The 16860-nt window shown below is 41.4% G+C and overlaps 1 protein-coding gene across 4 annotated transcripts in view; it reads right to left on the reverse strand.

Moving 5' to 3' along the window:
• The window catches only part of LOC130909991 (glutamate receptor ionotropic, delta-1-like), a 261884-nt gene that overhangs the window by 61458 nt on the left and 183566 nt on the right, over positions 1-16860 (reverse strand). For all 4 annotated transcript variants that reach the window (XM_057826984.1, XM_057826983.1, XM_057826982.1 and 1 more), the window contains 4 exons: positions 14580-14785; positions 7770-7823; positions 736-909; positions 491-652 (listed from right to left, as the gene is read on the reverse strand). In XM_057826984.1, coding sequence (XP_057682967.1) covers positions 491-652; positions 736-909; positions 7770-7823; positions 14580-14785 — 596 coding nt within the window. The remainder of the gene's footprint in view (positions 1-490; positions 653-735; positions 910-7769; positions 7824-14579; positions 14786-16860) is intronic.

Genomic DNA, 16860 nt, shown 5'->3' on the forward strand with positions numbered 1-16860 from the left:
TCAAGGAAATCTGGGCTACATCGCCAGGAACAGAACTTGTTCGTAAACCGGGGACTACCTGTATGTTGAAATCGGAATCGTGTCAATGGCAAATCACATGATTCGCAATGTTGATGAGATTGGGTTGTTTTTGGATTGAAAATGTGAAGAATGACTATTGTTTTTTGTAATATGTCAGAGTGATGTTGAATGTGTCAATAGGACTTTTTGGGGGTATTTATGGTGACTTTTTGGTCAAAAACGTGAAAAATATAAAATGAGAGTCATGTGAATCACATGGAAAAGCAATGGAAGACTGAAAATCTGCCAGGGATTTTTTGGAGGTGTCAAAAATGTGAGTTTCTGGGGGAACTATGAATATTTGGAAAAAAATAGAATATGATGAAGTCAAGAATCGGGAGAATGTTTACCCAAAAACTGGGAGGAATAAAAAATAATTAGTTTACCATCAGCTGAGCTAGCAAATGCCACCAGAAAAAGCATGTGCTACCTTCTGGATGGTCTCCAGCATGGACCAGCCTCCATTCCAGGGCTTGGTAGACTTCCTGATACAGTTGAGACTGGCCATGCTGTGCCACTTCCTGTCCTCCAACTTCCTGTAGAAGGCATTGGCCAGCATCAGCACACTGTCGTACAGATACAGGTTCGATACCTGCGGGGTAGAAGTGGGCCATCTGTTGTCTGGGTGATATCACGTATGAGAGGATAACTTAAGATGGACTTTTCAGTCGTTACCTCCAGGTTGTGCAGGTATCCTTCCTGCGGGTCGCACAGCAGCGAAGAAATCCGGTGATTGTGTCTCACACATCGTGCGCCGCTGTCCTTCCACAGTGGGAAAATCTGCCGAACGACCGTCATGCGCCCCAAGGCGCTGTGGGTAAGCTCCAGAATCTCCGTGTCGCTGATTTCCTGCAATATGAAGTCAGTCCTGATTTTTGCATCCCAATACTTTTGACAACAAAATGTCGCCGTGACTTAATGGAGCTTATTTCACGCTGCATGAAAAACAAACTAATTAGTGCATTAGCATCCATTTGGCTGCTGCAAATGGATACTAATGTTTTTGGCTCATCATCCGCCTCTTTGCCAAAATAAAAGTCCGGCAGTTTTGGGCTGAGTGCACTCGGCCGCGGCGTGTTGATGGTTTGATGTGTAATGTGATGCGGCCATTAACACGTTAGAAAATCACGGAAACAGTTTTTTTTTTGGGACGGGCTGTAAATGATTCACAGTGTGGTAAATGACAACATATTGGAAATGAATCCAATTCAAACACTCCAATACAGGATCCATGCCAGGATACTAGTTGGCAGAGTTGCTTTATAAAATCTACACTGCCCTGAAAATCAGTTTGGTGATTAATCCGTTCCAGTCTAATGAAAACCGAAAAAGGTGAATTACGGAGCAATTTTTAAAATAATAAGTAATCTAAATTCAATTAATCTTTTCCAGGTGCCCTAAAATGCTCACCGATTATAGGTGTATTTAAAAAAAAAAAAGTGTGAAATTAATATCAATGACTAGTTGAAGAATGAATACTGAACACCTTTTGAAACAAACACTAAAATTGAGCCGTTTTCTGAACTTTTTTTTCAAATTCTCTATCCTTGAATTTGATATCCTTGCTTAACTAATCACTCTTAACTTCTCTCTCGTATTGTGTAAAAAAAAAAATAAATAAAAAAAAAAAAAAATAGCAAGGCAAACTCCACAATGCAGCTTTCATTAACAACTCAAGGCAATCATAAGTAGGGATGTACCAACAGCAAAATTCGGAACCAAAAACCAAACATTGGAAAGACTTGACCGAAAACCGAAAGGCTGCATAATATAAATGAATAGTATTAATTTTTTTTTCAATAATATTTCATTATTTTCTGATTAATGCCCTTTGCCTTGGCACTATGGTATCCCGAGGAAATGTTTCAAGTCTTGAAAGTAGGGTTATTCCGATCATGTTTTTTTGCTCCCGATCCGATCCCGATCGTTTTAGTTTGAGTATCTGCCGATCCCGGTATTTCCCGATCCGATTGCTTTTTTTTTTTTTTGCTCCCGATTCAATTCCAATCATTCCCGATAATTTTAACAGTGTCAGCCAGCGTGTTGCTTCTCGCCGTGTTTTGATTACGTCATCGCAAGAGAACGAAGGTTACTCACACTATTCATTGGTAAACTTTTGGTCTTCAAAACATTTTAACCGAAAACCGATAATGCATTTTAGCTATTTTTGGGAGTTACCGGGTGTGGGGGGGCTGGGGTTAGTGCCCACCCACCGACACGCTCTGCCCACCCAAAGAAAACTGGGCACCGCGTATGGTATCCCATTCATATCGTACTGATGTGTTCTAAATTTTAACCTTTGCGTTGTTACCTCCTCTTACACCTTAAAAAATAAAATAAAATAAATAAAATAAAATGTTAGTTTGGTTCCTATGGGGCGCTACACACATTTACGCATATTTTGATTTTTTTAAATTTTTTTTTTTTTTTTTTAAAACACTTTATCAAAGTTTTCACCAGTGTTCACCTGGCTGTTGAGTTTGGTGAGTTTTGAAGCATTCTGAGGGGGTCAAAATAGGGCACAAAGCGTCGCCAGGACAAAGAATGACTGCTAGGGGGCGCTACATAGTGTATTTGAAATTTGTCTTTACACGGTATCAAAAATTGCGCCTGTATTGACCATCCTGCCGATTTTGGTGCATTTTGAAGCATTCTAAAGGGGGTCAAATTTGACTCAAAAGGGGTGCGGAACAAAGAATAACTAATAATAATAATAATAATAATAATAATAATAATAATAATAATAAAACTGAGGAACCACAATAGGTTACCTAAAAAAACATTGTCACCTGAATGTCCATACTGTTCAGTTATGGATGTGTTCTAAGTCAAATAAAATCAAATTTTATTTGTTTAGACCAAATCACAACAACAGTTATCTCAAGGAGAAAACAAAACATGTTTTAAGGTGGAGTAGCCCTACGCTGGATTTTGACCTACTTGAGCATTGTAGCTTTTTATTTACCCCCCCCCCCCCAGATTAGACTAATGCCCACCCACACCTGGCATCCTGGTAACACCAGTGTTTCGGCGCCAATTTTTCAGTGACATCTCTAACTGGCAGTATGGTACCTCGAAATCAGGGCTTCCCCATCTAAGGGAACAAACACACACCCACACAAAGTTCCATTTACAGTATATATGAGTTTAGATAATAAGCCTCCCACTCTGCTCGGCAAAACTTGGAGCAACACCAGGAATATTCTAAATAAAAATTTAAATAATTCAGTCCTTAAGGTGAGTCTAAACCCATAGCCACAGCTCAACATTATTATTATTGTACAAAAATAATTCATCGAAGGCACGTTTGGATGACTCGTATCATGTTTACATTATAGACACACTCTGTTTCTCAACACAGACAGTTGGCAGAGGAAAAAACCCACCCCGTTTCACAACCGCTAGACACACTAAACACACTTGAGTTAACTCTCGTACCGAGTGGGAAACGTTCATGACAGTGTTTCCTAACCGAACCTGACCTAATTTTGTAGTAATGCGAAATCATATTAGAGGTATTGCCTCCTCGGCAGCCACCTTCCGCAAACATGTTTTACATGTCGGTTGGCCCTCCTCTACGTCACAGCTGTATGTAAGTTTTCTGTAGCCGAACTATTCCCATACCAGCAATTTCGTTTTCTTCTATAGGAAGAAAAGTTCAAGAGTTTCACCTCCTCCAGCCATCGTGTAGCACAGCTGACTCACTGACACTGAGCAACAACCGGTGGGGGAGGGTTGAGCCTTACAGCTGCAAGTGAGGGATTTCTCCATGGATCTTTGGGACATGAAAAAATACCTAATACCTTAGGGACGGTATAACGCAATTTTTTCTGCGGTTTTGAAACATTGACTTTTTTAACACCACGGTATACCATGAAACCGGTAATCGGCACATGTCTTTACACTGCTAGCCAATAGTATTAGCGCCCCCTGCATTTCTGTCAGAAAATGCTCAATTTCTCCCAGAAAAAAATTATGGCAATGACAAATGCTGTGGTAGTAATAGCTTTATTTATTTTGCTTGCTATGAAAAAACAACAAAAGAAAATGGAAAAAAAAAAAAAAACCTAAATGAACATATTACACAAAACTCCAAAAATGGGCCCGATATTGGCATATAATATTGACACCCTTTGAAAAATCATATGATGCTTCTCTAATTTGTGTTATTAACAGAACCTGTTACTTACCTGTGGCGCATAACAGGTGGTGGCAATAACTAAATCACACTTGCAGCCATTTAAAACGGATTAAAGTTGACTCAACCTCTGTCCTGTGTTTTTGTGTGTACCACATTGAGCATGGAGAAAAGAAAGAAGACCAAAGAACTGTCTGAGGACTTAAGAAGCAAAATTGGGAGGAATCATGGGCAATCTCAAGGCTACAAGTCCATCTCCAAAGACCTGAATGTTCCTTTGTCTACCGTGCGCAGTGTCATCAATAAGTGTAAAGCCCATGGCACTATGGGTAACCTCCGTAGATGTAGATGGAAAAGAAAAATTGACAAGAGATTTCAACGAAGATTGTGCGGATGGTGGATAAAGAACCTTGACGAACATTCAAACAAGTTAAACCTGTCCTGCAGTCCGAGGGTTAGCGATACAATGTAGTACAGTCATACAATCAGTCATACGATAACACTCAACAGCTGGTTAACAGCAAAAGCACGTCATGTTCGTCATATAAATAATGATTTCTGGAGTTAATCCCACATATTTCAGAATTAATATTATAATATGTTGAGTAAATACTACATAATACAGATTCTACACTAAGAATAGCTTTCAAATGACACTCTTCATGACAAATATGATTGGCAATGAATAATCATTATAATTATTATACCACTACTATATATAGTAGTGTACTATAATAATATTGCCAGAATTTTTTTAAAGAATTGTTTTGAATAATGTTGGAAAGGCAAAGTCAATGTTCTGAATCTGTTTACTTTCCATTCTTTTGCACTAGTAAATGCTATCAGCATTTAACCTCATTGTTTATTTGTGATTAATTATTGTTCTTTACATGATTATTTGTACTTCAATAAAGAATTTAAGTGTTCCAAAATAGTTTTGTGAATTAATAAGCGTCAACAAAAAATTCCTTGGTAAATTAGTAAAAAAAATATTAGATTAATCGATTAATCGTAAAACTAGTCGGCTGACTAATCAGGAGAAAATTTGTCGTTTAGGACAGCCCTAGTCTACCAGAACATATTTCCTCCACAGCCTTCTCACCTTTTTAACCCCTGACCCATGAAGAGGGCCCCTGGATATGTTCACCTTAGGCCCCAAAATTGCCAAGTCCGCCACTGACAACAGTGTCAACCCAAACTATCCGTTGGCGTCTGAATGATAAGGGACTCTAAGGTAGGATACCCAGGAAGACCCCACTTCTGACCCAGAGACATAAAAAAGCCAGGCTGCATTTTGCCAAAACGTACCTGAGAAAGCCAAAAACGTTTTGGAAAAATGTTCTCTGGTCAGATGAGACAAAAGTACAGCTTTTTGGGAAAAGGCATCAACACAGAGGTTACAGGGGGGAAAAAACGAGGCTTTCAAAGAAAAGAACACGGTCCCCACAGTCAAACATGACGGAGGTTCCCTGATGTTTTGGGGTTGCTTTGCTGCCTCTGGCACTGGACTGCTTGACCGTGTGCATGGCATTATGAAGTGTGAAGATTACCAACAAATTTTGCAGCATAATGTAGGGCCCAGTGTGAGAAAGCTGGGTCTCCCTCAGAGGTCATCGGTCTTCCAGCAGGACAATGACCCAAAACACACTTCAAAAAGCACTAGAAAATGGTTTGAGATAAAGCACTAGAGACTTATAAAGTGGCCAGCAATGATTCCAGACCTGAATCCCATAAAAAACCTGTGGAGAGATCTGAAAATTGCAGTTTGGTGAAGGCACCCTTCAAATCTCAGAGACCTGGAGCAGTTGGCCGAAGAAGAATGGTCTAAAATTCCAGCAGAGCATTGTAAGAAACTCATTGATGGATATGGAAGCGGTTGTTCGCAGTTATTTCGTCTAAAGGTTGGGCTATTAAGTATTAGGCTGAGGGTGCCAATAGTTTTGTCCGGCCCATTTTTGGAGTTTTGTGTAAAATGATAAATGATTAAGCAAAATAAATGAAGATATTACTACCAAAGCATTTGTAAGTGTTTTCTGGGAGAAATTGAGCATTATCTTACAGAATTGCAGGGGTGCCAATACTTTTGGCCAGCAGTGTAGCACATTAATATAATACCACAATTTGTTTCAGCACACTACATTTGTCCTTATAAAGGCTTATTTAGCAGTCACACTGAAATTAATAAAAAACCCACCAAGAAAGTGTAATTAAACTATGCTTCATGTATTTACATGTATAAATAGAAGGTCAGACTTTTGACAGATTGAGTTGTGCAGATGTTGCCCAAGTGTTGCAGAGCAGAGCGGGAGTGTTATTATTGCATTGAGTTGCATGGTGGAATACACTTTGCCGTCTGGTGAACCCTTTTTAAAGCATTTATGAAGAGCTCTGAATGAATGATTGGAGTACTTGTGTATGAAGACTGAGAGGGTATACTAAAACCGGGACAAAATTTAATGAAAAAAAAATCACTGAAAACCAAATAATACGAAAACTAGGGGCACATAAAAACCAAAGTTTCACTTTATATAGTGGTAGTAAATGATGCTTGTAAGTAAGATCTCAGGGACTTATAAGGTGGAAAAAAACAGGAGGAACATGAAGCAGAGAGCTTTAACGACAGCAGCAAATTCAGAGAAGCAATATATTCCCCATCTGGTGAACGCAATTTCTTGTGCCATCATAGGAACCAACAGCGTTTCTGTCTAATCTGGAAAAACAAGATATTTTTGCCACAAGTTCACCACTTAATCCTCTTCCAGAAGGAACTTTTGCCCCCTGTTTGAGTGGCCCACGGGTAGGCTCCCCTTTCCTCCCACTCCGGTTACTAGCGATTGGGCTCCCTGGCGAGCGTTGGCGGATGAAAGGCAAGCGGAGGAAGACGGATGAGCTGGTTAGGAAGCCGCCAAGTAACCTTCTTTGCCTTTTGTCTGCTAATCATCTCATGAATGCTTGCAAACCCTACAATGTGAACAATTTTCCACAGTAGCTCCCATGTGGCTTGCTTAACCAAAGAATTCATTCAAAGTGCAAGTTTCTGAGGTGAGAGTTTACTCACATCTTATTAACTGGCTGTTACCGATGGCAATAGATGCCCTATGCATTTGAACTGAGAGAAACTGGCATTGAATGATCGCACTCGTTGCAGTGAGACATGACCACCACCTGCCCTTTTAAATATTTTTTTTTTTTGCTAATTTACAAAATGGAATCCTGAAGAACAGCATAGTGAACCGTCTCAGGGGAGCGTTCACTCTTCATGTTCATTAACGAACGCTGAGTGTAATTAGTTAATGCGTCACTTTGAAGCTGTTGTCGGAAAAGTGGGATTCAGCCCGCAGTATGTGGCAAAATGCCCACACGCCCCCACACACACATACTGTATATACTGACACACTCATTAACACTGTTAATTGGCTGCAAACCTTAGCACTTGGATCATCAAAGCAGAGTGGAAAGCAGCTAAAATCACAGCGCGACAGTGGCGATGACAACATCACGCACTACCTGTGGTCGACTTTGTGTTTGTTGTGTACATCGATGAAGTCATAAAAGGTATTGATAAGCCTACCTCGTTAACAAACACCCAGTGACTGTCCTTGGAGGCCAGATTGGTTTCGACCGCCTGCACAGACAACACAAAGAGAAGATTTGTTACACAAAAAAAGCAACAGCTGTGTTACCGACAGTAGTACTGTAGTAGACTTACTGTGGCGTTGCAGTGTACAGAGTTGTTTTCGTCAATAATGAATATACTGCATTTCGTCGACGAACAATTTTTTTCATGACGATGACGTGCTAAAAACGCTGGTTGGGAGCATAGGCGGAGTTTGACTTTTGGGGCGGGGGGGGGGGGGGGGGGGGGGGGGCACAACATGTTGATGACCCCGAAACGCAGTGTCAGCCATAAAATTAACTTCCAAGAAAATTTATGATAAGTTGACAATGAGCGTTTTTTTGTTTCCCATCATTCTTGAGGGGAATTCTAAATGAGGCTGCTTACGCAATAGTTTTCGCCAAGTGGGTCTTGACCAAAAGAACAAGATTGCGGGTACAAGTGGCTGAAATGAGTTTCCGCTGCAAGTTGCCCGGGCTTTCCCTTAGAGATAGAGTGAGAAGCTTGGTCATTTGGGAGGGATTCGGTGTCGAGCCGCTACTCCTCCGCGTAGAGGAGCCAGTTGAGGTGGCTCGGGCATCTGGTTCGGATGCCTCCTGGACGCCTCCCTGGAGAGGTGTTCTGGGCATGTCCCACCGGCGGGACGCCCCGGGGACGAACCAGGACACGCTGGAGAGACTATGTCTCTCGCCTGGCCTGGGAACGCCTTGGGATCCCGCTGGTTGAAGTGGCTGGGGAAAGGGAAGTCTGGACTTCCCTGCTAAAGCTGTTGTCCCCGCGACCCAACCCCGGACTAAGCGGTAGGTGATGGATGGATGGATGGATGGATGGATGGATGGATGGATGGATGGATGGATGGATGGATGGATGGATGGATGGATGGATGGATGGATGGATGGATGGATGGATGGATGGATGGATGGATGGATGGATGGATGGATGGATGGATGGATGGATGAAAATTCGCAGAGAACGGGATGATGTAAATTGCATCATTTCCATATTCAACCAAACCTGTTAAAACTTTTATTTTCTCACTAAATCTTTCTATCCCGGTACTTTCTATTACCAACAAAAGGCAAAATGTTCAAGTATTTCCCTGCACTAATGAAGTGATAACTTTACTTCTGGATCCATAAGCACTTTGTGTTGTTGTTGTTTTTTTGCCGCCTGTTAGATAGCACCAATTACTTCTTGTACACAAAAGACGCAGACGCGCCTTTCAACGCGGTTATGGTTGATTTACGTAGCCGTAAGAGGATTGACCCGTCCGGTTTCAAAACCGGAATATGAGCATATTCAGGATTTTGAACACATTTGCCTGTCTTTGCAAACACGAGTTACCGGTAAAAACCCGATTATAAAAGGGTTGTTATTATTAGTGCATAGAAAGGTGGCCATTGGAATTGTTCAGTGGTACATTGTTGTATTATGTTGATGCAATTTGTTGGAGTGTCGCTGTTATGTTTTTCCCTGCTTTTAGAGGCGAGTGAAGTGCTTCCACAGAAGGCTCCCCTCAACACCCAACATTTTTTCTATATTACATCTGCCTTTAATGCCGTAAAGCATTCACACACATTCATGCGGACCAGCTCAATACTGCAGTGAGATGAGAGTGTGAACGCATAGGATAATTCGGCACATGATCTCCTTAAATAACACATAAAAATCAACCCCAATCATCTATGGACGATTTGTCTTCAATTACGCTAATATGACCGTAGAATGTGGGGGCAAAAAGCCCACTTGAACACGGAGAGAACATGATTCGAACAAGGTCTTCTCTCAACATGCAAACTTCTGCGTCGCCCACGTGGCAAGGGTCCTACTCATCGTGACGGGGGCTGAGGTCCAGACGCCTCATTTGCATACAGAGTGAATGGAGGCCACCAGGGTCACCATAGCGATGGAAATGGAGACAAGAAGAGTGGCACACCTGTGAGTGCAATGGAAATGAAACATTGAATGATGCACCTGTGTGTGTGTGTCTTTGCGTTGTTTCACTTGAAAGCCATTTGCACTCAAGGCCTCATGGGAAAAATGATTGAAACACACATATTCATCATAAACTAATACATATGTGTGTGTTTGAACATGAAATCATGACTCAGCAGTTTCAGTTGCGGATAAGCGTGTGTCAAACAGTTTGAGGACGGGAACGTGACTCAGCCGCAATAATTGCGTGTGCGTATTTGTCGTTCAACAGTGATTGGCTGGTCATACACCCACAGACTGACTGACTGATTAGACCTTAGGGTTTTTAGAACTTTACCATAAGTCCCGCCCCTTCAAGTGCGTCTCCCAGTCTGTTGCTAGGTGACCAGCAATACAGCTTCCCGTCCATTTGTATGCAACACCATGCGCGCGTGTCTGTGTGTCGCCATCCTGAGGCGACATCTTCTATCTTGCTCCTACGCATGTCTCTGTATGTCTGTGTTTTTGTCTCGGTGACTGTGTGTACTTGTGTGTATTTGTTCACTTCCATGATGGCGCCTTAGTGGCTGATGGACTCTCGCAAACAATATGGCTGCAGATAGACAAAAGCTTGGGCCAGCACCGCCAAAATGGCCTCCTGGGGCAACTTGACACCATCTGTGTAGTGCGTGGGTGGGATCATCATGTGTGTCTTCATAGTGAGACAGAGAGAGTCCTAAAGGCACCAAAAAGTCTTGCTGTCATGATATTGTGTGCTTTTACAAGCTTGCACACAAACACCTACACAGGCGCACACACTCACTTTTCATCACAGGAAGGTAATTGTGTCATTTTTCAGCGCTGTTGGAGTGCCGTGGCTCAAGCACATTCATCTTCCAAATGACTGGGCGAGTGATGGGAATGCTGGCGTTGATCACACTTCCTGCCTAACATCAGCTACTTCCTGTTATTCTATTTCTTCATGTTGATTGAACTATCCATCCATCTATATTTGTAGGCCTGCGATTAATCGATTAATCTGTGACTCAACAATGACCAAATTATTCTACTACAGTGGTACCTCTACATACAAATTTAATTCGTTTCAGGACCTGGTTTGCAAGTCGAAATGGTCGTATGTCGAGCGGGAATTTTTCCATAAGAATACATTATAATTAGGGCTGTCAAAATTATCACGTTAACGCGCGGTAATTAATTTCTTTAATTAATCACGTTAAAATATTTGACGCAATTAACGCACATGTCCCGCTCTGTATTCTGCCTTTTGGTAAGTTTTACGGCAAGGTTTTTTGTGCTGTCTAACAGCGAACTCTTGTGGTCGCTTTGCGACATGGTTTATTGCTTTCTTGCCAGTTCAATATGGCTGCAAGACGTCTCGGGCTGACGCCTACGTTGTAATGTTGTGCTTATATGATCCTTGGACAAGATTTGTTCGTAAGTATGGTTGTTGTAAAGAATGTACATATTATGTTAGTAAGCAAAATGTTAGATTTTTTGTATGAAATGCTTTTTGTTTATGTTTAGTGAACCTGTATAGCGTGCTAAGCTAACGTTGTTGCTAATGCAATGCTTGTGTACTTTTTTTTTGTAGTTTCACTACGGTCTAAAGAGGACAATGGTTTGAGGCCATTTTATTAATAAATCAGATGAAAAAGGAAGAAGTCTGATTATTAAGGCATCGTTCACTAGCTGTCTAGCTTTGGAAAAAGTAGACGCTTCGGAGTGAGGACAGCATAGACAGATTTAAATGACAGTAGAGTGAAATGCCCACTACAGTCCTTATGTAGTGTATGTTGAATGTATATATCCATCTTGTGTCTTATCTTTCCATTCCAACAAATTATTTTACAGAATATATATATAATTTACAGAAAAATATGGCATATTTTATAGATGGTTTGAATTGCGATTAATTGCGATTAATTACGATTAATTAATCTTTAGGCTGTAATTAACTCGATTAAAAATTTTAATCCTTTGACAGCCCTAATTATAATTAGATGAATTCGTTCCACAGCCCAAAAACCTACGCTAAATCCATAAAGTGAATGATAATACTAAGGGGCTGTGAGATATCAATAGAACCGTTATGTGGCAAGATAACAAATATTAATAAAGTTGACAAAAAAATAAATCGCATTCATGAGCAATTATCGAAAATAGATCGAAAATTATGAACATTTCCGAAAGTATTCCGGAAACAGCTTTGGGGCTTTGACGTCACAGCCAGGAAACAAAAGGTCGAGGCGGGTGCCATTGTTGTTTATCGACGAGAGAGTTGCGTTCGTGTTTTATCAAAAAAATCGCTAAAATGGTTCAAACCTGTCACGCTATGTGGTGTAGAAATAGCCATTTGTCGCAATGTAGTACCCATGAGTTCCCGAACGCGAGAAAAAGAGTGATGAGTAAAGTTCATCTGTGCTAAGAGGGCTAATTTTGCAGACCCAGCCTCCGACACGGTTTTGTGTGGTGCGCATTTTACACCTGAAAGCTATTCAAACTATGGACAAATGAAATCAGGTTTTGCTAAGAAATTGCTGCTGAAAGCAGATGCGATGCCCACCATACACGCGCAGGCACCTAAATGTCCCGAGATATCAAGAAAGAGGACGATGACTGGCACTGATGAGACCACCCCACCACCCCATGCTAAGCAAAGGAGGGGAACAGTCAAGCTCGAAATGGCCAGAGTGAGCACTCTTTTATAATAAAAAGCATATCACGCATTGGATATAGGACTGGACACATGTATAAATTATCGCTCGTAAAATACATACAACAAATCCTCTAATCCAGGGGTGTCCAAACTTTTTGCAAAGGGGGCCAGATTTGGTGTGGTAAAAATGTGGGGGGCCAACCTTGGCTGACGTCCTTTACATAGAACAATAATATTTAAGCAAATTTTAGCAAGCCCTTCTTTGTGTCACATTTGCTTTAATATTTTTTTAATTAATAATTTCAGCAGTCTCGCAACTAGCCTTTTACGGCGTTCTTTTGACTCTCGGGCTCTTGCGAAATACTGCTGCTGTGAAATTAAACTAGCTTCAAGTTGCTTCAACTTCTCGCTGCGTATCTTCCCTGTAATGTTGTCGTACATGTCAGCGTGTCTTGTTTAGTAATATTGCCTTGTATTGAACTCTTTAAAAACAGCGACTGTCTCTTTGCAAATGAGGCAGACACATTGTTGCGTATTTTAGTGAAGAAATAGTCCAATTTCCACCTATCCTTGAAGTGTCGGCTGTCGCAGTCAACTTTCTTTTTTTTTTTTGTTGATTGTCACCATTTTAGAAAATTGGGAGTGAAGGTAATGTTGCTTGGAGTGCTGCTGCCTTTTAGTGGGTAAATGAGGAGCAGCATTTAGTGTGTAAGCTACTTCATATGCTGGTAGCAGTACTGCTGACCAATTTATTAAGTCTGTGTGCGGGCCAGACGTTACTGATTTTATGACAGAGGCTGGGGGCCGGATGAAATTTGACCACGGGCCGCATTTGGCCCCCGGGCCGGACTTTGGACATGTCTGCTCTAATCCCATTCATATTTGTGTCTGTTGGCAGAGCGAAAACCTATGATAGCACAATAAATGATAATTATTCTATACATTACTTTATTTTGCGGTCACGGTGTATCAGCTTCACAAAAAGAAGGTCCATTTTATGTCCTTCAAGCGAAAATGCCCACTAGATGTCCTTTTCTTCTGTTTTTCCAAGTTTTCGTTTCCCCTAAAGACACGAATTAGTCTCTATTAGCACAGAGGGAAAAGTCAGGAAGATGTCTTCTTTTTCAAGAGGCCAAAGCTCAAAACAAATGAGAGTATGTGAACGGATGTGTGTTCAGGGCCCTCTAATCGTCCTCTCTTCAGCAAGTGAGCGCTGGTGCGTTTAAAATCTCCTGGCCGTGCTTTATCTTGTGAGTAAGTGGTGTTGCATTTAGGTATCTTCTAATCGTCTTCACTTAGGCGACTGAGTGCTAGCACGTTCGGGATTCTCTATAATTACTGGGTTCGTTGAGGTCGAGGGGAACTTTTCTCGCCTTTGGAGTCCGTATTTTACGTGCGGCTAGCAGAGGTGGTCAGAGATTGATACCCTGTTTGCGCCTTAAACGCCTCTCCCCAATAAATCAGGCCAGAATGTTCCCGCCTGAACGCTCGATTGCGTCCGCTCTGTTCATTCATCAGGCTGACGAATGACGGACAAGCCGGGACAAACAAAAAAAGTTGCTTTAGGAGACAACTTCGGAGTTGTTTTGGCTCCGACCTTAAGCATGCGCGGCCAACCCAACTTAGCATGCTGCTTGCTAGAATCTGTGTGCGTGTGTGGGCGAGTAAGTGAGAATGAGTGTTAGCCAGCGAGCGGGGGCGAGTGAAGCTAAAAACAGTGCATTGTGGGAGATGGATGAGTGTCTCTACACCCAACAGAACTGAAATGTGTGTGCTTGTGTTTTAACAGTGTTTGTGCGCATATTAATTCATTGACTGCCTCTGACGGCAAAGGACGTCCAATCCATTTTGACTGGGAGGGCTGACACCGATCAGTCGCGATTTAAGATTGACAGCAGGTGTGCAAACACAAAGCAGTCATGAGACTAATAGGCAGCGTGTGTGAGAACCTCAAAAAGCGAGCGCACATAACGTTTATCTTTGCGCTGCTGTGAAAACATCTGCTTTTAATCCACTTTTAAGCCGCGTTTGATCTGCTTTTTGTTGATCTTTTGTCACGTTCTGGCTTTGACGACCCGTACGGACGCTGGCACCAGATGGAACGCGCGTCGTCCGCTTGGGTGATGACACAACGTTGTCACAGACGCGAATAAAATACACACTCGTGCACGCACCTGCTGTATGAAGGTGTGCGCGGCGTGCGGGCTGAGCAGCAGGATGGCTCGGCGCAGCGTGTCCCGGTATCGGTTGAGCTCCTCCGTCCGCATGGAAGTGAACAGATCGCTGAACACCTGGCTGATGTTCTTGTCCACACGTTGTAGAGAAACATCCAGACCTTCTCGACATGACCTGTCCAGAAAGCCCTGAAGGCCCCGCATGTCTAAATGGAAAACACACACAGGTTTCAATTACAAAAAATTAATAAATACAGATGAGCTGGTCCTAATCCGATCATGTAGTCTCTCACTGCTGCTTTTCTTGGGTCAGGCAGTGCACTGGAGTTGCTTAATAAAGTTAACGATGATTGACAGACGTTAAGGCTTGATCTTGCCAGAGATTCTTGGAAGCTGAAACTTCAAAGTGCCGCAAGTGTCAATCATCGTCTAGCTTGTTAAACAGTTGCTGTGGCAACTTATTGTAAGTGAGCATTTTGAGCAGATTTGAGTTGACTCACTCAATGAAGCATTTAATAAAGACAAGCATTTTTCTACTTTATTCTAAAAATAATTCGATGGGACAGTAACATGTTTAAAACTTATAATGACTACATTTGAAGTGCTTAAAAACTATTACATATACATACATACAGTATATATATATATATATATATATATATATATATATATATATATATATATATATATATATATACATACATATAAAGTGGGGCAAATAAGTATTAAGTCAACCACTAATTGTGCAAGTTCTCCCACTTGAAAATATTAGAGAGGCCTGTAATTGTCAACATGGGTAAGCCTCAACCATGAGAGACAGAATGTGAAAAAAAAAAACAGAAAATCACATTGTTTGTTTTTTAAAGAATTTATTTGCAAATCGTGGTGGAAAATAAATATTTGGTCAATACCAAAAGTTCATCTCAATACGGAGGCCAAACTCTGTAACTCTTCACAAGCTATTCACACACTGTTGCTGGTATTTTGGCCCATTCTTCCATGCAGATCTCCTCTAGAGCAGTGATGTTTTGGGGCTGTCCTTGGGCAACACGGACTTTCAACTCCCTCCGCAGATTTTCTATGGGGTTGAGACCCGGAGACTGGCTAGGCCACTCCAGGACCTTGAAATGCTTCTTACGAAGCCACTCCTTTGTTGCTCTGGATGTGTGTTTGGGATTATTGTCATGCTGAAAAACTCAGCCACTTCTCAACTTTAATATCTTTGCTGATGGAAGTAGATTGTCACTCAAAATCTCTCGATTACATGGCCCCATTCATTCTTTCCTTTACACAGATTAGTCGTCCTGGTCCTTTTGCAGAAAAACAGCCCCAAAGCATGATGTTTCCATCCCCATGCTTCACAGTGGGTTTGGTGTTCTTCGGATGCAATTCAGTAATCTTTCTCCTCCAAACACGAGAACCTGTGTTTCTACCAGAAAGTTCTATTTTGGTTTCATCTTACCATAACACATTCTCCCAGTCCTCTTCTGGATCATCCAAATGCTCTCTAGCGAACCGCAGATGGGCCTGGACGTGTACTGGCTTCAGCAGGGGGACACGTCTGGCAGTGCAGGATTTGAGTAGGAGAACTTGCACAATTGGTGGTTGACTAAATACTTATTTGCCCCACTGTGTGTGTATACATACACACATATATATATATATATATATATATATATATATATATATATATATATATATATATATCCCCCCCCCGGGAATTACATTTTATCTGTGGATGTGCATTAGAGCAAAAAAATATGCGATAAGAAAAGTTGGATTATGAATAATATGCAACTAACGCTGTATAATATTTTTCCAAAACAAAAGATGTAAAATTCTAATTTAAAATATTTTTGAAACAATTAAAACAAGAATCCTTGTTTGTTTTTTTTAATTAAAAAATGTATATGAAATATATGTTCTTTAATTAACTATTGAAGGAATCTGACCGTTAAACCAGATTGCCGGAATTACGCCAGCCGAACCTCCGGAACCGAGCTAATGCAATGCCGACGACCCGGGCCGGCAGATGCGAACAACCTGATGCCCGTTTACCTTAGTTTTACTCCATTGTGCTGACTAAATTTTAAAAGCTGGAAAAAGGCTTCGAAACACAAGTTGAAAATTTATTCCAAGTCGGCAGCAATTATACAGCATAGAGAGACCCAGGTGAGGAGGCCAAAATGGATCCAGGGACAAAAAGTCAACAAAAGATTCCCAAGAAAAATGACAACGATTAGTTGAACATTCAGTCTTTTAAAGGCTCTGATGAGGCGGG

This window comes from Corythoichthys intestinalis, chromosome 21, assembly GCF_030265065.1.
Source record: "Corythoichthys intestinalis isolate RoL2023-P3 chromosome 21, ASM3026506v1, whole genome shotgun sequence".
Taxonomy (NCBI): Eukaryota; Metazoa; Chordata; class Actinopteri; order Syngnathiformes; family Syngnathidae; genus Corythoichthys; species Corythoichthys intestinalis.